Source organism: Hesperophylax consimilis, chromosome 6, assembly GCF_061612785.1.
Source record: "Hesperophylax consimilis isolate HC1 chromosome 6, BYU_Hcon_1.0, whole genome shotgun sequence".
Classification (NCBI taxonomy): domain Eukaryota; kingdom Metazoa; phylum Arthropoda; class Insecta; order Trichoptera; family Limnephilidae; genus Hesperophylax; species Hesperophylax consimilis.
In genome coordinates this window covers 2298825-2324568 of record NC_142841.1, presented here as the reverse complement: position 1 = coordinate 2324568, position 25744 = coordinate 2298825, and the positions used below count along the sequence as shown (strand labels likewise).

At 32.0% G+C, this 25744-nt stretch overlaps 1 protein-coding gene and 3 non-coding genes across 4 annotated transcripts in view; all 4 read right to left on the bottom strand.

The window, feature by feature from the left end:
- Csgalnact (Chondroitin sulfate N-acetylgalactosaminyltransferase) overlaps positions 1 to 25744 on the bottom strand; it is a 315839-nt gene that overhangs the window by 38339 nt on the left and 251756 nt on the right. Inside the window, exon 7 of the mRNA XM_089632739.1 lies at positions 5828 to 5979. Coding sequence (XP_089488865.1) covers positions 5828 to 5979 — 152 coding nt within the window. The remainder of the gene's footprint in view (positions 1 to 5827; positions 5980 to 25744) is intronic.
- On the bottom strand, positions 20079 to 20197 carry LOC149422828 (5S ribosomal RNA). The gene has a single exon (XR_016302370.1). It is a non-coding gene; the product is annotated as a 5S ribosomal RNA (ribosomal RNA).
- On the bottom strand, positions 20521 to 20639 carry LOC149422827 (5S ribosomal RNA). Its single transcript, XR_016302359.1, has one exon. It is a non-coding gene; the product is annotated as a 5S ribosomal RNA (ribosomal RNA).
- On the bottom strand, positions 20963 to 21081 carry LOC149422826 (5S ribosomal RNA). Its single transcript, XR_016302348.1, has one exon. It is a non-coding gene; the product is annotated as a 5S ribosomal RNA (ribosomal RNA).

Here is a 25744-nt window from a genome sequence, read left to right as displayed (position 1 = left end):
TCTTGTCCCATCAAAATGTATCTTCGGTCTGGCATTCTTTATTTCACTTGTACAAAGATTCCCAAGTAATATCTTTTTTTCGAATTACCTACACATATATTATTCGAACTTTGACTTCGAACGTCATGAAAATTGCGCCGAATTTATTGTAACTAATTTAAGTTCGCTAAGTTTTTATCACCATAAGCTATGGGTCATTTAAATTTCAGATAACTGATTAAAAATAAGAAAACGCCAAACAATTTTTGTTCTATATTTTTTATCTACTCATTTGGATTTTTTTTAAATAAATGGCGTTATAACTGAAGTGAAACCGGGTGGTAACTACTATTATTAGCATTTAAATACCATTATCCATCGAAAAATGTATATCAAAACTGACAAATTGAAATTCGATAATGAAAATAATGCTTTTCACCCATCTTGTAAAAAACAAATAAATTTCGGTTTGCCAAAAAGTTATAGAGATAATTTAGCAATCTTATCACGTAGAAGCCAGTTAAAAGTATAAAGCATGGCGATCCTCTTTCGATGGGCGGAAGAATTCAATACATAAATCACACGCATGAATTCGCAGAAGCATGATTTGGTGTTTCCATGCTTTAGACTTTAGACCCTTATCAATAGCGGAAGTAACCCCCGCGGAAACGGAACTGGGTTTGTAACAATATCTTGTAACACGTAGACACCGGAAGTCCCGGCGGGGTCGTGTTACTCGAACTTTATGTAGCAAATATTTAACGGAACAGCGGTCCTATAATTCTGCTTGTTATGAAAACTAAATTGTATACGTGTATGTATTTTTTTTAAGTGAAAAGGTTTTGCTAATAAATAGCATGGTCATGCGTTCAATAGGTCACTTGTCACTGAGGGTTGAATCCCAGTAAAAACAATTTTAAAACATTATTTGCCAATTTCGGAAGAAGTCTACAGGCTTCTTAACCCGTGACGTGGTGAACAAAACTTAGGTAAGGGACGCCAACACATTGACCACAAAATTACTTAAGGTAAAAGTTATAATTTGTGTGCACGATTTTTATTTTATTTTAAATTATTAATCACAATTTTTACAACAATTTAGAGATATAATCCAAAAAATAAAAAATAAAATACAGCAGAACTTTCATTGTTGAACTTAAGACGACAAAATTCCTTCCACAAAAAGATATCTATAAAAAATAATTGATTTCTACAAAAAATATGTCATTTTCCTTACTAAACATGATGTTTTCGTATTTGACAAACTTTTTTTTTGTTTCAGAAATCAACAATACTAATGGGTAAGGTAAGTTAAACGTATTTTTGCACTAAATGCAATACATCGTGCACGATCTGGTATTGAATTTTTAAATTATATTTCGTTTTACAGCTCCACCAATAATAGGCAATACCTTAATAATATTTCCCTTTTCTGTGTTTAATAAGAGGTAGTACTAGAGTTAAGAAATAGAATTAGTGTTAAAAACCCGTGCGCGTTTCAAGGATGTACAACCTATTGAACACGGAAAAGGTAATACGCCGCCCGATAAGGTCTATCCTTGAAGCAAATATGGTATTTATAGTACTTGGTCCGGGGTTTCGACTTGCCATCTTGACAATTAAACTGTAAAAATAAATACAATAACAACACAAAAAAATACTTAAGTAACGTCAGGGGTCCCGGGAACCCGTATGACTATCGGAAATATACTTTGTACTTATGTGAGGGGGCTGTCTATCCTCCAGCGCTATCTCAGTCGGAATGTTGGGATGTTAGGATGGTACTGATAAGCGCGAGGCTCAGAGGTGAATAGGATGCTATTGGCAAGGTCATTAATTTTTTTTTTAAATTTCACACTGAAGTAGATACCAACCAAATGTTTTTATTTAACCATTAGCTGCTATTTTTATTTATGATCGCAAGTTTCTTCTAGAACTACATGGAATCTAGATAGTATCTTGGATACATTTTTTTTTATGTGCGACATCTACCTAATGATTTATCAGCTAATATCTAATATTTTTCATTTTAAAATAATTTTTATAAATATTTTTGAATAAACTTATTTTATTATTTTTGTTTTAACAAATTGTCTGTTTAGGTCAAAGATGCAGATTCAACAAAACACATAGGCTCGGACTAAAAATTTAGCTTTTATCATTAGGTATCCGAGTTTTCATTAGATGCAAGTAATTCAAATTTGTCAATCAGGGACTTAACATCCATATAAACTCGCATACTAACTTATATACGAATGAAAAACTTAAAAGAATTGAGTGCGAAACAAAAACTTCGTCTCTCATGAATAAATAACCATTTTAAAATTCTCTAAGCCTGGGAGTATCTTACTATCCTTGTTATTTTACAATTTAGATGAATAATATTTCATTTTTTCTTTGCCTTTTATTTGTCAATTTTTGACAGTTTGTCACTTATCTGAAACCTGTCTAAATCCACGACATCCATAAATATGTAATATCTTTTTTTATGTGAACTTTAAAATTAATTTTAAAATGTAAATTTTCCAGCTTGTCCGGCTTGCTAAAAATTTCGCATAAAAGTAAAAAAAATATCATAAAAAAACTTCCTTTTTTATGTTCCAAAGCAGGGGTCGGCAGACCGTGACTCGCGAGCCGCCTGCGACTATTTTCAAAGGCATTTGCAGTTCTTCAACTCCAGCTTCCCCGTCACGCCGCAGCCGCACAAGAGAGCGACACACGACCGCCAAACTAACTCAAATGAAACAATCGCAATACATATTCTCTATATGCGTGCTATCTTCAGTTTTATATCAAAATGTTTCTAACTAGCTATTAGGAATAATATATTATAAAGATATGAAGCCATGAATGTCCAACACTATTCACGAGATATTTTGTAAACATTGTTAAATTTATTTAATAAAATCAGTACGAATATTATTCAACAAAAGAAAACGCTCTTATTGCATTGTTTTAGCAGTCTTAGGGTCATAGTGAACATAAATATTTTGGTTCGGTTTACTTTTTGATTTTTTATGTGACACCTCACAAGAGCGCCCCTTTCTGTGCAGTGTAAAAAGACAGGGGAACTATTTCACCTCTCGGTTGGGCAACGCATAACTATAAGAAGCCAGATTTTTTCTGACTTCTATAAGTTCCCGATACTTGAGCCGGTCTGATTTACTTACTGCTGAGATTCCGCTTACTAAATGTTTGACTCTTCTCACTAAAAAAGTCTGCCGACCCCTGATCTAAAGTAAAAAAGGGTATTAACAACGTTTCTTAATCAATTGTATTAAAAACGACGTCTTCATTAAAATATTATTATTATTTTAATTTAAATCTATTTTTGATGTGACAAAAAAATTCTACGAAGCACAGCGTTACATATTACTGTAAGATTTATCTGGAGATCTGGAAGTGAACCGAGTATATTAAATGTAAATAAGCTGTTGCTTGCTTGGCAAGTTGACCATCAGAGATCATTGTACAAACATAAATTTAAACAAGATTAAAGTGTCAGGGTTTACCGAATAATTTATCAGGTTACAGTGAGATTATACGTGTGCCGTTGAATTACATCATTCCTACATTTACAGGACCGAAATACAGCGGCAAAACTACAATAATGGTTCTGCCGTCGAGAGCTTCGTAGTAATTTCTCTTGCTGTTGCAAGAGATGATACCGAGAAAGACAGAGAGGTTATAATGTTGTTATCAGTGGTAGTACTAGTACTACTGCTATCATATTAAGGGTTGACCCTTCGTCTTATTGCTGCATGGTCGGACTTATACAAATATCTGTGAGCTACTCGTTGGGGTTGGTACGGAAGTGGTTAGGGATGAAGGTTTGTTGACGCCAATAAATGGGAGAATTACTATGGAAGATAAATCAACAATGATGGCACTGGAAAATTAATGGTTTATTTGGTATAACCTCAAGTATACGTGTAACCGCTTACTTGTATAGGAAATATTTATAGATTTTTGGCTGGGCGCAGCGAAGTCCTGTTTTAATTCGATAGTTTTATATTTCGCGTGTCTGTAAATTTGTTTGTACGTTCCGGTTCCATTTCAAGTTGGTGGCTGTTTTTATGGTTCAGTGAAGATTATTTTTTAAAATATGAAACTTTAGTGTTATTTGTAATTTACTATTCACATTTATTTTAATATTATGGCAACAAGCTGCCTGAAGAAAGTTTAAAAAAATAATTGAGATAGTGACGTTTCAATGGACAACATGTATAATTTCATTTTTGAAAAATTAATTTATAATTAAGTAGGTAGATATTTAGGTACCTACTTACAAATCTTATGATTTTGAAGGAAACTTTGGTTTGATTTATAAAATTGGAAAAATACCAAGTTAACAGAACTACCAGTTTAACTTTGTTAGTGGAGCAAAAGAAAGGCCAGGGATGAGGGTTTGCAAACCGTATTCAGATTTCTACTGGTGTCGATTCATAAAAATGTTGTGTGGTGGAGCGGCCTTTCCGTTTACACGAACAAGCAACACAATTAGTATATAAGTCTAAATTCTTGGAATGAGGTCGAAATATCAGCTAATAATGCCATAAAAACGTTAAACTATGGTTTGACGAAAACTTATTGACACTAAATGTCGAAAAAACCCATTTTATACCTTATAGCCTAACAGGGAATATCTCAAATGTAAATCTAAACATAAAAATTCACGAAAGAAATTGCCTCCTTAGAATCGCACCCTGTAACTTAAACTGTATAAACATTAGTAGTAAAGAAGAAATAAAATATCTTGGAATAATTATTGATAATAACATCAAATGGAAAAGTCAAATAAATTCCACAGTAGACAGAATGAGAAAACTGATCTATATATATTTTTAGACTAAGAAATACTGTATCATTAAAAATACTAAAAGATATTTATTATGCACTGGCGCACTCTGTCCTACAATATGGAATCGTGGCTTGGGGGGGTGCATATAAATCATCCCTACTCCCACTGGAAACTATTCAAAAAATACTAATAAAAATCATCTTAAAAAAACCATATTACCACCCAACTATAAATGTTTTTCAAGATTTTCCGGTTCCCCCACTTACAAAAATTTATGACAAAATTGCACTCCTACAAATACATAAAGATTTCTTTAGTAAAAATAATTTACCACAATTTAATATTAGCAAAAGAATAATATCTGTTGGAGGACTAACCGTGCCACTAGCACGAACCACAACAGCACAGCATCACTATATATTCAAGGGTGTAAAATTATTTAATAAATTACCCCTTGATATACGATCGGAAGAAAACTATAAAAATATAAAAAAAAATTAAATTAAAATACTCTTGTACCACCTCATAACTTTACTTATTGTTTAGAAATATGTTTTTGCCTTTTAAATTCTTTGAATCATTTATTAACTAACCTATATTTTTATTACTTTTATTGTTATTTTTTGTTTTATTACTAATATTTTTTGTTTAATTTAAACAAATGTTAAAATATTTTTGTTGTCCTCTCCTAAACACAAGCAGCTGCTTTATTAGGAGAGTGATTGAAATATTGGTGTTTATATTGTTAAAAAATTGTAACCTTGTTTATATGTTTCAATAAAAAAAAATGATATATATTTATCAATTTTATTTAAAATTGACGTATGACGATGTTGCTTTAGAAATTAAAAAAAGTCTTCAAATTTAAAAGCATTTAAATTTCTACATTTTACCATCTATTTATTTTACTTCGAAGCGTTTAAATTGCACATTTAAAAATAAACTTGTTTCGTAGACCTAATGTAACTCAAAACGGTAAATCTATACACAAAATAAAACTAAAAACAGGGAAACAAACAGAAATACATTAATAAATGCGTTACTCACCGATATTGGCACGTCATCCCGTATCCGAAGTCTCTCCAAAAGCCTGTGTCACGGGAGATAAGCAGCTGATCTGTCTCCGGGGGCACTTCGCGACCCTGCAGCGTGTACACCACGTGCGGGTTGTACAGGCTGAACACCACTGGGTAGTATACCTGCACAGAAGGATACATTTAGTGGCCTATCAGGTGGTATTTCAAGGTGGTGAGATGAACCCTGTTCAGATGTTCAGACTACGGGGGTACCTCGCGTCCCTGCAGCGTGTACACCACGTGCGAGTTGTACAGGCTGAACACCACTGGGCAGTATACCTGTACAGAAGGACGAATTTAGTGACTTATGAGTTGGAATTGGGAGGTGGTTACTGGTCTAAGGGAGCAGCTCACGCCCCTCAGAGTTAGGTCCTTCGAGCCGGATTTCGAGTTCAAATAAGTTCTGCTCCCATTAAAATCCCGAGCGGATTTCAAAGGAAATTCGAAACCATCATCACCACACAACAGATATCACAACAGCAACGAAATCAAAGATAAGTCGGTCCTTTCCCATCCCGATCTTGTTGTTATAATTTTTTTAATTCGTTTCTGTTCATTGTAATATTTTTTTACGTAACGTCAAAATTACCTATAACCTGAAAACACTCATCGACAACAGTTCAAATAAAAGTGCTCATTAGGAGATTCAAAGATATTTTTTACTAAAGAGAAAAGCCCGAATTGGGAAAATAGAAAAGTTTGTAACATTAAATAACAAAATTACATCAAAGTATAATAAATAATCAAATTATTAGATCAACTCGACAAAATGTTAGGTTAGGTAATTTTTCGGGAATCTTACCTTTTTATCCTACCGTGTTAAATGTTTGAGTTGAGGAAAAAATAACAAAGAGTTTTTACTAAAATACATCTATTTTCAATTTACTAGTTGTGCCATCTCTAACGGCGGGTAGTTGCAAATTTCAAAGAAAAAAATTTGGTTTGAATGGGGATTGACCATCTTCCCCAGTGACTGGCTTTTAACTGCTATAAACTTAAAAAGGATTAAACCTTCCTTCTTTCTAAAGGATTAAACCTTCCTCCCCATGGACTGGAATCAACCTCGGTAACAATTGCCCCGAATTCCGATTGAGTGGGGCGGGTTTTAATCTCGGTGGCAAGTTTTAATTAATTAATTAAGTGTTGTTTCACAATAATTATTAAACACAATAAAAAAATGTTTAATATATTCGCAACACGTGCCAGATCGGAAGATACTCTCAGTATCGTCCCGATGAAAGACACAATTCAGAATTGAAATGTGGCTTAAAATAAGTTTAGCCATGTTTGGCGACAAGATCTGAAAAGTTATTTACCATCCTTCCTCTTCTCCATACCCTCTTCACTCTCTCCAGCCTCACAACGTACCCAAATCGGGGATGCCATAGTCTCACTGGATCCAGACGGTTGGTTGCAGTTAGGATTTTTTATGAGTCCCAAAGACTTCCAACCATCTGGAGCCAGTGATCAAATGGCATCCCCAATTGGGGTGTGTTGTGAAATTGAAGGTAGTGTGAGGGGGTGGGAATAGGAAGGTGAGGAAGTAAAAGTTTTGTGCGGAAATCACCATTTTTGCAATGATTTTAAATTTAATTTGCATTAAAAAAATACCCAGAAAATCCACAGAATTATAATTATCTTTTGTTGTTAGGTAAGCGTCGAATACAATGCGAAAAGTTAAAGGTATCTTTGGGTTATAAGGAGAGCTCTTTGTATAAGACAATGGGTATTTTCACATAGCATTGCTATTTATTATCAAAGGGGTTGAAATATGCGAGGTTGTTTGGATTTCGTTTACAAGGAAATACATATATATTTATTATAATAAACATTATTTAGCATAGGAAAGGTGTTATTGATGCGAAAATCAACGGCGTTATCTAATCCGATACCGCAGGGAAAAGAGAGGCATCTATTTTGAGGTATTTCAATATAAATCCAGATCGAACGAATCGCTATTTTGCATCAAATCTTTGTAAAACATGATTCCAATCGACAACGGAAAAAAATAACAACATTAATAATAATAAAATACTCCTGAAAAATTTTTCATTCTTAAAAACCAGCTCCAATTTTGAATTATTAAGTCATTAAAAACCATGAAAAAAATTTTGAACCTAACCTAACCTAACCTAACCTAACCTACTTAACCCAGTTAATAAAGTTTTTGTTTCATCACTATCCATGACTTTATATAACTTTATAAAGATATGATGAATTATTATTTTTATGATTTATCCGGCCACCGAATTTTTATTATGGTTTCTATTTGTCAAATATATTTTTTTGTTTCTACATAACATTATTATACTTGATACATGGTAATACTGCATGCATTTGAAAAACAATCAATCTATAAAATAAACTTATTTATGTATGTACACATGTATTATTTATAAAAAAATATATGTTTTATTTTTAGATTTACAACTCCGTAGTGCATTATTTTGATATATATGGGTGAGCCAGCGATAGCAATGTCAGCGCAGGAAAAAATTTTTTTTATCACTTGATTACAAAACATCGACTTTTTTCTACTTTCTATAGATAAATTACGCATGTTTTATATGTATAAGCCTTATACATATAACACATACTCTCTATCCTATTTAGAAAATATTAAAAAAAAAAAAACAAAACACAATATTATAACACGAACTGAATACATCAATAATATCAATCTGGATAAAAGCATAAACCAGGAAGATGTTTGAATAAGGTTTAGATTGAATTTATTTTTTAAGAAATATAAATATTTTTTTGTTTTTACTTTTTATATATTCAATAATATTATTATTAGATTTATAAAAACAGTTTATTATAAATCTAATAATAATATTATTAAATATTATGTTGCTATTCCAAATTCCTGTAATATTCAAAAATCTGTTAGTGAAAAAATAAGAAAATACACAGATTTAGGAAATGAAATAAAAAGAATTTGGCATTCTCAGACTATAAAAATATTACCATTCGTTATTTCGGCTACTGGCATTATACCTAGCTCTCTAATTAAAAATTTAGGCGTATTAGATCTATCAAAAAATTTATATATAAAGATGCAAAAGTCGGTCATTTTGAATACATGTAGGATAACAAAAGATTTTTTAAATATTTATGTTGAGGGATCAGTAGGATTTATAGGCCCTGTTAGAAGTTCTACCGAGCCGAACCCTCTGATATGAAAATATCTGGAGACGGTGAATTTTTTTTCCCATTTGATATCTGGTGATTTGACGTGTTGTTGTTCTTGTATTGTTTTGTATTTATTTTACTTATATAATGCACTTACATAGTGTTGATTGACTAGCTGATCATTTGTGGAAAAGTGAGTGGAAGGGTTAAGTTTTTCCTTTGGGGAAGACTTAACCCGGACAACTAAATCGGAAGTTTAAAAATTAAAAAAAAAACAAAATTAAAGTGGAGTTCTACAAATTAAACTTGATAACAATAAATAAAAATATTTTTTGTTACATTGCAAACCTGATGTAGGAAGGCTATAATAACGAAAAGTAGTTATATATTAATCTTTGTAACGCTTCAATCCATAGTAACAAATTTTAAAGATGGTGAACAGTGCGTTTTTTTATAAATAAAAGTGTACAAGAGCTGTAATGTGTGATTTAAGAAGAAGTTTTAAATCACACATTACAAGTCGCAAATCAAAGGTGTGATTTTTCCGGGGAAACCAGGCGCAATCCGCATCAGGCGCATGTGCCAGTTTGTAAAAATGATGTGTTGACAGATCTTTCGCAGCCAGTCAAAGAAATTTTTTACAAATAATAATTCGAAATAGAAATTTTACAGTTTTTATATAATGCATAACAAAAACACACTTTAACGGTTGAAAATTTTTGTTTTGTAGGACGAGGTAAGTGACATTATTTTATTTGATTATTTTCAAACCACCCTCTATCCAGGTCAATTACAAATTGCACTGATTGAATTAGATTCTTACTTTAAAATAATTTAATCGATATCATGGCTGGAGATATAAATGAGGGCAAGAAGATTTGCAATCAGAAAGGTACAAAAATTAGCTATAATATTTGAGATGGGAGCTAGAATGCGATTCTTGAATCTCAACTAGAAATACAATGATTTTTCGTAATTGCATAATTTCACTTTCGTCAATAATCCTAGTCACCACTTTTGATAGATAAATTATTATTATTAAATAAATAAGAAATTTTGTACTGCTAATAAATCTGCTCAATGGGCATTTTAGCCAAAGTTTGTGTATGTTTTTATGCCTTTCTATGCTTTGCACTCCAGTACACATTTTATTTGAAGTTTCCACCAATACTAGATTATTATAAGTAGGATGTTTTTTTATGCCGAATTTCTGGAACTAACTACAATAATACATACTTCTTGTTGCCCAGAATACTAAAAGAGGGTTATATTGTGGATTCTTCAGTGAACTCTTTCAATGTATCAATAAATAAATACGAAATATTTGTACTGCGGTAGTACAGTAAAGTACAAGATATAAAAAAATTTAATAGCAATATAATTGTTGAAAAAAAAAACATGAAAAGGGTGTTAAAAATAAACAAATATGATCACGCACTAACCGATTATATACCAGAAAGTTAAGGTTGATTTTTTCAACGTTCGAAATGTATGTACAAATATATATTTTCCAAAAATATATTATGTAAGCTATTTAAGAAATTGCTAACTAAAAAACTATCACTGAACAGGTGTATTTAAATGACTAAATAAAGTATTTAGTCATTTAATAAATTAGCATGTTAATAATTTGTAATATTTCAATATTCCTTGATTTCAATCAATTAACGTACCTATGAAGAAGTCAATCAAAATCGTGGGACATGAAAAAAATGCACTTTGAAAACTGGCGAAAATGCCCTAAATACACAATAGAATAAAGTAAAATCAATACCTGACATTTGTGCCTTGCTGAGTTTGGAGCATTTATTATCACAAGTTATAGCATTATTATTTAAACCGATTTCTCTCAAGTGGTACAACGTTTGACAAACAATGTTATCTACGAATAGTCGACACGTATACTTATAGTATGTGCATAAGTACTTTAAAATATTATTTTATATCGAATCGGCAAGTAGTGTTTTTTCATTGGTTTGAGAGAAAAAAATCTAAAATATTCCCACGGATTAAATTAACACTTTGGAAGGCGTGACTGACAGAGGGTGCAATTTTAACTACTTATTTTGAATAAAGTTTTAAAGTAAGGAAATGATGAGAAGCAAACGTACATATTCGTTTTCTTTTCTTTCTATTTTGCCCCCTTTTTTGGAAAACGACTTGGTAAATAATCTCCCAGAGCCCGGTTGAGACGCGTACATTTTTACTATGTGTAGACTAATGATCTTCAGGATTTTATTAAAAAATATTGTGGTTTGGGAAATCATGGAAGTTGATAGAAAGACGCGATATGCCTCTTTTTATTATGAATGTACATTTCTGCTTCAAATATATCGTAATGTATAAAAATACACATTGAAGAGCAAATAAGTGAACGTAGCAGGACTCTAGTAAACCTCTTGTTCAACCCTAAAAATGCTTCAAAAAACTTTTTGCTTCAGATGTTCCGGAAAACTAAATAAATACTGAAATACTTGAATTAAACAACAAACGAGATCCTCAAAGTTTTTAGGTACGACTAACAAAAATATCTGGCATTCCACTAAACATGTGATTATAACTATTTGTTCTAACATTTTGTAATTACTTTTATTTATTTTTATTAAAAATCACCAATAATTTAGAAGTAGTGTTTTGCAAACATCTAAAAGAAGAATTATATTAACATTAAATCAGCTATTTGATGTAATTGTTTTGAATGTGTAGAAGGTGATTAACATCAGATTAATACATCGTTCATAAATACAAATTCATAAAAATCAATGTTCATTTCTTCCTTTCCTCAAAAAAACCTTTAAACTCCATACATCCCCGAAGTTTACATGGGCCCTGGAGATATTTATCTATGAAGTACAACCAAAAAGAATTTAAAAACTTTTGTAGAAATTATATTCTGTCTCAAATAAAATTTTGTAAAATAATCTGTATGAATCAAAATGTTCGTTGGTCCAAAATCTTAATTCTCCGAAAGATCTTCACCCATTGCATATGCGTATATTTTTAAATATTTTAAATACGCGTGTATTTTTATATACCTATATTATATAGATGTCACCTGTGACAGGTAAAAACTTGTTTTTTTTTAAACTGAGCCAGCAAAGCAAAAACTAAATTTTATTCAAAAATGTTAATTTTTAAACCAGTTTTTTTTGCTAATTGCTTTGTTATTTCGCATTGAATTTTCTCAAACCTAAAGTGAATTCAATTATGATACATTCTTCTTCTTTGCTTTTTCATAAATGTAATATTTATTTACTGATTTTCACGCAATGTGCACGGCAGGTGGAACTTTGCTGTCCTAAGCCAATGTGCTCGAAGTACAACGCGAATTAAACCAGATTGCCACAAAATATTTTAGCTATGGCGGATAAACTAAGTTGCCCTTAAAATTTGCAAAAAAAGCTTGTTGTTCTTTGAAAAACTATTTTATTTTATTTTATTTTATTGGGAAACAAAATATTTAGAGTTATTCAACCATTAATAGGTTTTCACTTATGTGTCTTAATTTAGTGAATATACATGAGAAAGTAGTTACGTTAGCCTACAGGGATGCGATGGTGGGATCCAGACTGTGTTGAATAATATGTATTGTGTGAATATTATTCGTTCATTTTAGGTTTGAAAATGTGATGGGCGGTGTAAAATTTGTCTAATTCATTGTATGAAATATTAAAAATTCATGTTTGATGAGTAGTGAATATGTTTTTCCATTTTGAGTTAGTGTTGCATTGAGGGGTGTTTAATGTGTGGTGTTGTGGAGTCTGTCTGACGGGCACTTTTAATTTAATCTTTCTACTAATTCCAGGTAATCCATCATGAAGGTATCTTTTTTTGTAAAAATACTCGTAATCTGTGGAAATTTTATGACTTTCCAGTGACGAAATTTTGTAAAACCCAGATGGCTCCTTATGACTCATGTGAGGACGATAGCCCTGAAAATCAAGGTATCGTAGAAAATGATTTTGTACTTATTCAATCTTTTTTATGTGTGATATGTACTTGGAATTCCAGACTTGAGAGGGATACACTAAAAAGCTGCGTACATACGCTAAGTAAGTCATTTCCATGGTATTAACTTTTCAAAATCTTTGCTGATTTATTTAAATACAACTAAGTTGCTCTTAAATTGCAAATGGAACCTTCAAAAAATAAATATACTTTAAAAAATAAATATACTTTAAAAAATAAATATACTTTAATTAAGAGAGCAAAAATTTCGATTTTGGAGGCGGGCTTGGGTACTGCGGCCCGGGAACCATTTATTGGATAACCAACACCTCTGCCATAAAAGCCCAGGTACAACGGGTCAGGTGTGTTCAGGATGCGCCTGCCCTCCATCTGCATGGCATTACTATACAAACACATAAAAAATATAAAGAACACAGAAAAATTCCCAACTATATGGCTTTCAACAATATTAGAGGAGATTGCAAAAAAATGACAAAAAGATGTTATAAAAATTATATTAATTCGGTTGAGAACACGATACTTCATGACGTAAAATACTTTTGGAAATACACAAAATCAATGAAAAACAATGATGCTGGTATTTCTGGTAATATAAGTTACAGACAAAACAGCTCCAGTAAAATTTATGAAATTGTTGACATGTTTGCTGATAACTTTAAGGACGTGCATGAACCTGATATTCCAGATGACTTAATTCCGTACTTTAATTCGGATATAAATTTACACTTATCGCAAATACACATTGATATTGAAGACATAATAGTCTGTATTAAATCACTTGAACCCAAAACAAGCTCGGGACCTGATAAGATTCCTTCCATCTTACTTAAGAATTGTGTCCATAGTTTATCTGTTCCGCTAAATATACTGTTTAACAAGTCACTCTCCACAGGACACTTTCCACAAATATGGAAACTTAGCTACCTAACTCCTGTATTTAAAAGTGGTGATAAATCCTTTGTTGAAAATTATCGGCCTATCTGTATTCAATCGTCTATACCTAAACTTTTTGAGAAATTGATTCTTAAGAAAATCAGCTTCTTTGTAAAATCTTGTATCGCAACTTGTCAACACAGCTTCATCTCCAGCAGATCAACTTTGACTAACGTAACATAATATGAAAATTTTATTTCCAATGCACTTGCCAACAAACAAGTTGATTCTATATACCTATACCGACTTCAGTAAGGCGTTTGATAAGGTCTGTCATAAAATCCTCATTAATAAACTTTTGAAACTCGGCATTAATGGAAACCTTTTATCTTGGTTTAAGAGTTACTTACTTAGGCGTCAGTTAACTGTCTGTATTAATGATCACTTATCCTACATGTTTGAAGCTACCAGTGGCGTACCCCAGGGTTCGCATCTTGGTCCTTTACTTTTTAATTTATTCATTAACGACGTAACAAACATATTCACTCGTGTTCTCATTCTAATGTTCGCTGATGATATGAAGATATATAGAATTATTGACAATATCGAGGACTGTCTAACACTTAATCTAATATTAATAGCTTTTAAGATTGGTGTCTTAAAAACAAATTAACTCTTAATGTAAAAAAATGTTAACTTATGAGATTCCACAGAAAAAAAAACCCATTGTTGATCACTTACTTTCTCAATAATCACACCTTATTATCTGTTGATGAAATAAGAGACCTTGGTATAACCTTTGACACTAAATTAACATTCATTAAACATATTAATAATATAACCAGTAAATCAATGCAAATGTTAGGATTTGTCTTACGGATTTCAAAGGATTTTAAAAATTTAAAAACTGTCAAATTACTTTACACTTCACTTGTTAGAAGCCAACTAGAATTTAACACCACCATTTGGAGTCCTTACTACAGTGTACATGAGAATTCCCTTGAGCGAGTCCAACATAATTTTTTTACGTTATATTAATTTTAAATTGGGAATGTTCATCGAAAACATTAATTACCCATCTCTGTTACAATTATTGGGACTCGATACATTAAAGGAAAGAAGAATTTGTTTGACCTATTTTATTTATTTAAAATCGTTACCAACCTGTTGAACTCCCCTGAACTTCTTTCGTTAATATGTTTCCATGTACCTAGTCGATCAGTTCGTTTCAAATTACCCTATCATTGCAACAATACAGGATCTAATGCTGAACTCAATTCCATAATGAATCGCCTACATGTACTTGGTAATAAATTAATATGTTTTGGATGAAACATTGCTAGTTTAACCTCATACAAACACCATTTAATTAAAACTGTCTGTCAGCGCTTCTCAGATTGACTATAATCAAATACAGTTTTAAAGTATTAATTTCTTAACACTCGTTACATAATATCCGGGATTTATAATATGTTGTATTGTATTTATAATAACCTACTCATTGTAGTTTTTTTATATTGATACTACTATTTTTATTGTTCTCTTTTATGTATTTTATATTTATATTTTTTTATCTATGTATATTCTGTATTCATATTTGAAACAATTGTTATTCTTTTGTAAAAGCCGCTTTAATCAGCGTTAATAAATAAATAAATCATACCTTTTGCCTTCCCAGACTTCTTCTAGTTTCTTTTCTTAAAAAAACCCTCCACACATAATCCCCAAAGATGACATATGCTCTGAGGGAAGTTATTTTCCTAAGAGCTTCATAATGAAATAAAGAAAATTTACAGAAATTAGACATAGTTTAAAAGAGTAAAATCTCGTATACTTGGTGCAAAAAACTCAATTTTGGCCAAAATATCAGACAAAACCTTGTTGACGCAAGTGATCGATTTTTAGAGGAGGTGAAATTTCAACCTCCCGGGGAAGTACTACCAGATGACGGTGATACATGACTAATCAAAAGCGAATAATTATTAAAGCAAATATTGCTGTATTTCAAGTGATGATTATTTAACTAATTAAACCCAAAACACCCTTTGAATTTCACCCCCTATAATTTTATCTCTCGAAATGTAAATTCATAAAATCATCGGAGTTCATCCCCTTCTGGGGTTGAAAACAAACAAAAGAGCATCGGAATTTATGGGGCTACAACTTGCGCCGTTTTACTGACCTTTTTACGACGAAAATATAAACGAAACGTGTTTTTTGAAAACCATTTTTAACTGCTTCCATTTTGAATCTGAATAAATTTTTCACTGTAATTTAATGAGATTTTTATCTAGTTTTTTTTGACCAAATAATAATTATTATAATAATTGGATCATTTTAATAGCGCCGTTTGTATGCAAAATCACCCCAAATAAACACATCATTTGAATTAAATCAAGTTATTGGCATTACAGGCAAATTTAAAAGCAACTATTTATAAATCCTCATAATTTCAAACAATGATATATTACTAGGAAAATAAAAATTCATTTGGTGTTTTGAATACTTTATTAACTTTAACCACAGTTTTACGAAATACAATATTTAGTAACGGTGAAGCCAGTGTTTTTCACCATGTGCGAATGTGTTGAATAAATTTCCACGAGCCGATGTTTTAACGTAAATCCGGTGAAATTCACAGGTTAAATGGCAGAATTTATTCGTGCGTCCCTTGCTTGCAATGCACAACACATATATTTTTATTACATCTAAAGCCGATGAAAAAATAAATTATTTTGCATATGAAAACATTACGCAGAAATTGGAATTTTTGGAGACCGGCTTTGGAGGGAAGAATTTTATTTTGTATGTAAAAAACACGAATAAGAACTATAATTAATAAAAATATTAAATAAAAAAATTTTGAAACATGCTTTCCAAATATAAAGTTTATATTTTGCGAAATATATTGGATCTAATAGAGAGGGTACAGAGACGATTTACAAAAATACCAAGAGCTCTCAAAGACCAGCATATGAAGAAAGACTCAAGAAACTAAGATAGGCAACGTTAAAAGGAAGAAGGGAAAGGAGTGACTTAATTGATACTTTCAAAGATTTATCTGGACATTATAGTTGCCCTGGCTTTAAAGTAATTTTCACCACCAACAAAAATAAAAATGTTTGTGGACACAAAAAAAAATAATAACACATTTTGCATGCAATTCTAGGAAACACGTCCTTGCAAATCGAATAGTAGACGCATGGAATAAACTTCTACAACGTGTCATCAATTATAGTAATATAAACTTATTTGTAGGGAAGAAAGGAATTACTAATTTTAAATTTAAAACAACTCAATTTCATACTGTCAAACTTGTCGTGAAATCAAATTAATATCAGCGCATCAGCAGAATATCAGGAGCCTGCTCATTAAACAATAATAATAATATATTTTACAATGATAAACATTTTTTTATTGTTTTAGTGTTAAATTAAATTCTACATTTTTTTTTTTAAATTTAAAAAAAAAAAAAAGTCTTAGTTTGTCCAATATTTTTTGTTTGTTTTGTATTATTAAATAGAATTGTTTTTTTTTACATTTTAATTTGTTCTTTTCTCAAATAAACAAAAAAGTCAATATAAGAGATAAAAGAAAACGAAGTCAGTTTTCTTTAATTTCATGTTAGAATATATTATGTAATACGTACCTATAGTTATTTAGTTAAAATTTCTCTGTTCTATTTACTTATGAGTACAAGAGTAATCAGCAGTGAAGAAAATATCAACTTTAATAATTGAAGACAATATTAACGACTCTCAAACGAAGAATGTGAAACAGAAAAAAATCGATCGCATCTATAATTGAACCCAAGACATCAGTCAACAATAATTAAATATTACAATTTAAGGATTTACTCATTAAGTTATTCCAAAAATAAAACATATATATTTTTGCAGGCTTGTAGAAAAGTCAAAAGATGTCGCACATTAAAAATACAAATGGATACATTTTTCCAAGACTCTATCTAGATTGCATTTAGTTTGAGTAGAATATTGCTACCATACATAAAGATTGATTTATTTTTATTGACTGTTGTCAATAAAAATATTCGTCAAGAAAATTAAGAAAATGTCGGTAGCTCTTAGTCGAAGTATGATACAATTATATGTGACTGAAGGAGATAGGGTCAAATCAGCTCAGTGGTAGAGCAAAGCCCCGGCAAGGCTCAGGTGCTGGGTTTAATTCCTAGATGCAATCAAACCTTTTTATTATTTTTCTTGAACACATCTTTTGTTTAAGAATCGTAATTGTCTCGTTAATAGTCGTTCATTATCTTGAATGATTAAATATTACGATTTTGGGTTGTACTCATTATGTTATTCCATTTATAAAAATATTCACTATTGACTTAGTCACGTCATCGCTTTGATTTGCATGCGATATTGAACGAATAGATTGATACATTACCAGAATGGGAAATGTCAAATACATTCGAAATAAAAGTTGTGTAAGCGATGAGATTTTTTATTGTGGTCACTACGCGAATTCATGCTTTATTGCTTTACGTGTTAACCGAATAAACGATGAAAAATTACAAATCACGGATGGAAAACAGAAGCGATATTTTTTTATCGGTTAACAGGAAAATCGATATAAAATATCAAAACATCATTGTAGGAAGCCATTTTTTGAGTTTTTATTCCAATCTCGGAAAGAATCGCGATCTCTTATGTGTATTATACAAAATATTAAGCGATTTGCATTACATTATGAAAAAAAAAATATTCTGTGAATATATATTAAATTATATTCTGTGAATATATATTACATTGATTACATTATATTCTTTGAATATGTATGACATTATATTCTATGAATATGTATGACATTATATTCATTGAATATATTTTACTTTAGATACTGTGGATTTGTAAATTTTTACATAGTAGTTTTGAAACAATAGGGATTTTTAAATATGTCTATTTCTTTCATTTTTGTTTTCGTATATGAATGCATGCAAGTCTTAGAAGTGGTAATTAACCCACTTCTCGACATACGATAGAGATGAACCTCGTCAGATGAACCCGTTGTCAATAACAATGTATTGTGTATTCTATCAACTTTTGGTAGCAATCACGTTCATACACGCGGACAGAAAGCTGACGGCATTGTATTAATGTACGAAATAAATATCGGTCCTACCCAATCGGGACTTGGTTTTTGTTGTTAGCGAGGTAGACTCAAGTCTCTATGGAGGAAGGTAAGGATCCTCGTCAAAAACGAAATTGGACAATTTTTTTTAATAAATGTTATTATTATTAGGCATAGCAAACCCGTTATTTTTACTATAGAAATTTTGTTAGTAGCTTTCACTAATAATAAACACGATACATACTTTCTTCGAACGCTCATTATCTTTTCACTTCGTAATACGTAATAACATTGTTTACGATGGTTTTCCTCGGTTCACTTGCTAATACTTGTAATTAAAACACGTGATGAATATTCCAAAAACCAAGTTCTAGACTAACGATCACTAATTAGGTTATAATTATTTAATTCGATAGAGTGGGAAATGATTCATTATAAAGCCTTGTAGAATAAGGCACTCCATATTTCATATTTTATTACAATAATATGAACTGGAAGTTTTAGGAAGATTTCTAACTAGGAAAATCCGAAATTGTTATAGCGGCAAGGATTTATGAAAGGCATTAATTTTTCTCATAAATATTTGTAAAGAGGACGAATCGTGATCGCATTCTGTACAGAATACAAAACATGGAATATAGGCGTACCTAGTGATGGGTAAATATACCCGGAAATTTGTTTTGGGAATATTTCCGAAACAAGTAATATTGAAATGGTGAAATCCACAGACTGTGGTTTGTGGTTTTTTGAAGTGAAACTTCTTTACCCGCGTCATGCAATTTCGAGTACCGGAGTAAAACCAACTCATGACCGAAACGAAAATGCGGGACCGATTAAAGTTCATTTGATCTAGTCAAAGTTTTGAAGTAAAATATAAATGCTTCTTAGCTCATCTCGACAACTGGCGTTGGTGGTGTAATGGTCAGCGTAGTTGCTTTCCAAGCAGTTGATCCGAGTTCGATTCTCGGCCATCGCACATTATTTTTTTGTTTTTAACGCCTTTTTTTTTTTCAATGGTTGACCATAATATCAATCCACTAAGTAATATTTTAGGCCTGTAGCATACTTGAAAAGTTAAAGAATGATATAAAATTTTTTATGATGTTAACGATAAAAAAATAAAAAAAAACATAAAATTACCATAAAAAATGGGCCAACGGCACGCGGTGTTCCCAAGCGGTCACCCATCCAAGTACTGACCGCGCCCAATGTTGCTTAACTTCGGTGATCGGACGAGAACCGGTGTGTTCAACATGGTATGGTCGTTGGCAAACGCTAAACAATATTAATTTCTATTCTACCTGCCAATAAATATATGAAAATTAGTATAAAAAAGCCCTAATAATACTGAAAACATTAGCAAGGTGTGTGCGACGTTGATAAAAATAATCATTACATACGCGCTTGAAAAAGATCGTAATTACATCCATAACTTTGCAGGAATTTTTTTTTTCAATGGTTGACCATAATATCAATCCACTAAGTAATATTTTAGGCCTGTAGCATACTTGAAAAGTTAAAGAATTTTATGATATTATTAATGATAGTAACGATAAAAAAATAAAAAAAAACATGAAATTACCATAAAAAATGGGCCAACGGCACGCGGTGTTCCCAAGCGGTCACCCATCCAAGTACTGACCGCGCCCAATGTTGCTTAACTTCGGTGATCGGACGAGAACCGGTGTGTTCAACATGGTATGGTCGTTGGCAAACGCTAAACAATATTAATTTCTATTCTACCTGCCAATAAATATATGAAAATTAGTATAAAAAAGCCCTAATAATACTGAAAACATTAGCAAGGTGTGTGCGACGTTGATAAAAATAATCATTACATACGCGCTTGAAAAAGATCGTAATTACATCCATAACTTTGCAGGAATTTTTTTTTTCAATGGTTGACCATAATATCAATCCACTAAGTAATATTTTAGGCCTGTAGCATACTTGAAAAGTTAAAGAATTTTATGATATTATTAATGATAGTAACGATAAAAAAATAAAAAAAAACATGAAATTACCATAAAAAATGGGCCAACGGCACGCGGTGTTCCCAAGCGGTCACCCATCCAAGTACTGACCGCGCCCAATGTTGCTTAACTTCGGTGATCGGACGAGAACCGGTGTGTTCAACATGGTATGGTCGTTGGCAAACGCTAAACAATATTAATTTCTACTCTACCTGCCAATAAATATATGAAAATTAGTATAAAAAAGCCCTAATAATACTGAAAACATTAGCAAGGTGTATGCGACGTTGATAAAAATAATCATTACATACGCGCTTGAAAAAGATCGTAATTACATCCATAACTTTGCAGGAATTTTTTGAAGTGAAACTTCTTTACGCGCGTCATGCAATTTCGAGGACCGGAGTAAAACCGACTCATGACCGTGACGAAAAAACGGGATCATTTCGCTATAGGAGCCTAGCTAATATTATATACCTAGTTTAACTCACTCTCCTAACTCATCTTCGCTGTCTACAGGCAGAGCGCACGACTGTGGTCGTGAAGAACCGAGGTTCGATCCCCGCTTTAACTAATTTTTTTTTTCTTTTTTTATAACTTTTAATTTTTTTTATCACATGCTACTTATAAATATGTCAATAGACAGAAAAAAAGAGAGAATGAAATGAAAAGAGAGAGAGAGAAGAATACTAGAAGTTTCACTTCTGTCTTGCGTAGGCTTGACACACCCATTTTTTTTTTTTTAAATTAGCTTAACACAGGAGGCCCTAAGCAAAATAATGGGGGATGCTGTGCAGAGGTTTTTTTCTTATTAAAACAAATGATAATAAGTTTTATGAAAGAAGTAGATTTGTAGGGTGGGTAAAATATTGATATTTTAGCACAGTCATTCAAATTGTAGAATCTAATCAATTGCCTCGGTTGACATCAGGAGAAACGATTGAATTAATTGTGTATAGTGTGACGTCACGAGACAAAATTGAATGCATTTTAGCAGTTAAGTTCATAACTTTTGGAGATATCAAAAAAGTTATTTTACTTGGGTTATTAACTTCTTAATAATACAATTTTTAATTTAGATTATACAATTTAATAGGAAAAAAACTTATTCAGAATTTATAATTTTCAATAATAAAATTAAAAAAAATAGTTGGAAATGCTGGACTTCTGGCAGATGCGAAACATCGATGTCGATGGAAGTGAAAATGAAAGTAAATAAGTATTTATATTTTTGATAATAAATCTTTTTTTTAATTATTAATAAAATATAATTAAAAACATTAAAAAAATAAAAATCATTTAGAACATATCCGCACAGAGTTTTGGAAAGAGCCGACGAGGCTGACCGAATGAAAGGTCGTTCCGTGCAATAGCGTCGTCCTATCTTGCCATGCTTGCTACGCAAGACACGGTTTTACTCCCCTAGGCTCGCCAAAAGATGTTTCACATGAAAAAATTCTGTTATTCCCGGGTGTACATCACTAAAGCGTACCGCTGATAGTTCAGTTCTAACCTCTCCCTCTTTCTCATGAATGGCACATGAACCAAAAAGACACGTTACGGCTCCGTTCTCTACTATGTGCGTACCCGGCGAGGGTCAGATTTAGGATTCTGGATCATAATGTCAATTTAAGTAGCGGTCATAATTCCGTGAACAAAGTCGCTTTTTGCTGCTTGACTTTGTCCGACCTTCTTTGTTGGCGAAGGAAAATGTTTCCATGACTTATTTAAGGAGCTTTGAGGCTTGTTAATAAATACCACGTGAAATAATGCGATCCCGCACGGAAAAACCGTAATTCTGCTCGAAATTTTTGCCCACACGAGAGGTTGTATCATATAAATTTAACAATTCATTTAATGAAATTTTTTTCGTATTAAACTAGCTATGCTACCCAGTTCTGCTTAGGATTTGGATTCTTGTGTGACGTTTAATTTCGCTGACACTTATGGAGTAATGGAATTTTTAATGTGAATACCGCACAAGACAAACTGACCAACTGCTCCCAACCGTCATCTGGCGCCATTGATAATATGATATCCTAAATTGAGGTACGTTGTGAGGCTGAAGGTAGTAGAATGGGGAAGGAGGTGGAGAGGGTACGAAGGGAAGGATATGGGAGATCCCGGCTCTTCAGATAGTGGTCACCAAACATGGCTAAAGCCATTCCATGCAACTTTTTGATTTTGAATGGTGGTCTTACACCATGGAAATATTATGAGTATCTTCCAGTCTGGAACATGCCGCAAGTATTATATAAATTAAATTTACTTGCACACGCCGGGATTATAACCCGCGACCTTCGGTTTGCTAGTCGAGAGTCTTACCCTTCGATCACGGAGGCCTTCCGTAAAAACATGCTTTACTAATTTTATAACGCCAGAACTCACCGTTTGAGAAATTGTAATTAAGTTTTCATTATAAGGTTTCAAGAGAATTACTGCAATTTTTAAAACGCTTGAATAGAATGACGATGCACAAATTTAATAGTGATACAGAAGTTTAATAAAGTTCAAGGGAAACATCGTTGGCATATCAGTGCTTTTTAAATTCATGGTAGGAATTCTGATCGGAGTTTTGAAAATGGAGATAAAATCTCTCAAGCATTTCTCTGGAGGTTATTATTTCTTGGCGTGAAAAATGAGTGATTTCATATGAAATATTTTATTTTCTTCTTCCCTTCGTGAGTGAGTAAATAAACATCAGAAGCAGACTTTTTATTTATTGCGGACTTTATGTCCCGATCTGGGAAAAGGCCCAAAGTATTCATTGAAAGTGTAATAATATGAAAAGAACCGGAGAATATGAAAAATTGAAGATTATTTATTCAGAATCAACTTGATAATGTGCTTCTTTTGAAGTTGTGAAATAATATATAGTTCAGATAGTCGGGTGAATACGGTGTAATGGTGTCAAAGAAAGTTTGAATGTTTGCTTTCAATATAATGTTTAATGGAAGAAGTTTCAATAATCGCCCACAAGTTAAATGGAACATTCTAAGTAGCATATTTAAAAGTTTAGCCGAAATTCACCTATGTAGGGATCCCACGAGTACAACAGTAGGTACAATGCTGTCTTGTCTCAGGTCTGGACACATTGTACTAGTATGAAATTTGGAGGAAAGGACAATGAACCAATACATTGTCCCAGAGATAGACGGGAAAGCTATCTCCACAGGATAGTGTAAAAAAAAAAAACCGCGCACGGTCGCGGTGTCTCCGTCTAAACACGTTTGGACAATAAAGTAGGACAATAACCAGTCGATCTCGAAATGTTGCGTAAATGGAACATTACAATGCATCTTGGTATAAAAGACCTAATATTTTTCGCAAGCTCGCTCGTAACGCGCGTAGTTGTCTATCCATTTTCGCCGAGTTCTACCTATGAACGATGGTATAATTCTTATATTGTCCCATTGTCCTGAGCGCGGGGTCAAAATTGTTCGCGGAGCATGGACAGGACAGTATTGTATTTCTCTATTGTCCTCGTGTGATTCTGGCATTATAGACGATCTATTAATATAATTTCTTCTACATATGGGTTTTTTAATATAAAAAAAACCTACAAAGTAAACTTGATGACAAACATCAACAACAAAAATATATTAAATTAAGTAAATATGTCTGTCTGTAAACGAGTTTCTGAATATTACACAATTGACCAAATTTGTAAGGTGGTTTTATTTAACTACTGTAGAAAGCTGTTTTTTTAATTACAATACGAATAATTAATTTTATATCGCATAAAACGCCGGTGGGGAAGTATTAATTTTATACACTGGCAATTTCTATAATAAGGAAGTTGAGTGAAAAATATTTTGACTTATAAAAAATATGTTCATGTAGATCAAAAAATATCGATTCTAAATATATAAATATATTTCTATATTATTATTCTTAGAATTAGTTAAACGTTCTTGAAAAAGCATTAAATAGCAATAAACTGAATACGCTCCACGATTGGTCGAAAGAATTCTGACGTCACATGTGTCGTGGCTTGTATATCACCGCAATGTCTATGGTGCATCTCTTTCTATTACATGAGAGATGGTCGGTTTAGATGAGAGAGGTGTATAGTAGGGCGGAGTGAAAAAACTTTTTTTCAAATTTCGTGTTTCCTATATTACCAATGGGTGCCTTGGTATTACCCTAAAGTACACAAAATATCATCGAATTCCAACTTCATCTTCAGGTGGCGCACTGACCCTAAAGTTCTACAAAAAATTGTGTTTTTTCAGATTTTGTTAGTAAACAAGCACATCATCTAATCCAGCTTAAACGTCACAAAATGTATTTTAGTTTTAGCCATCTAACTTAACCCTCTTCCCTCCACCCTTTGACACTATTTTGCGTAACAACAGATGCAGCCAATCAGTAATTAACAGACATTAGCGCGGAGTGCACGTTCTTTGGAACAGCTGCGAAAACTTGATTGTGATTTCTTTGTAATATGCATAAAACAAGAAAAAATTCAATGTGTTCTATGTTTGGTGGCCCAGAAAAATTAAAAGACAATGTGTTGCCAACTTATTCGGATGTAATAAAGTATTATTTGTGGATTAGAAATGACTTGCAGTGGTTATCAAATGGAAAAGATCCATCTGTGAAAGATATATGTGAAATAATTGCAATTGATCTAATTACGTTGTGGAATAAAGTCAATAAAGCGTCTATTCCTATTGTAACTGAACGTCAAATTGTAACTAAACTAACCCGGTATTATCACAAGTACAAATGCTCAAAGAAATGTCGAGTACCTAAAAAGAAAACTGAATTTTATGAAGATGCAACAAAAAAACTCTTTGATATTTCTGTTTGCAAGTGCATTTGTGTCGATTTTTCTAAAT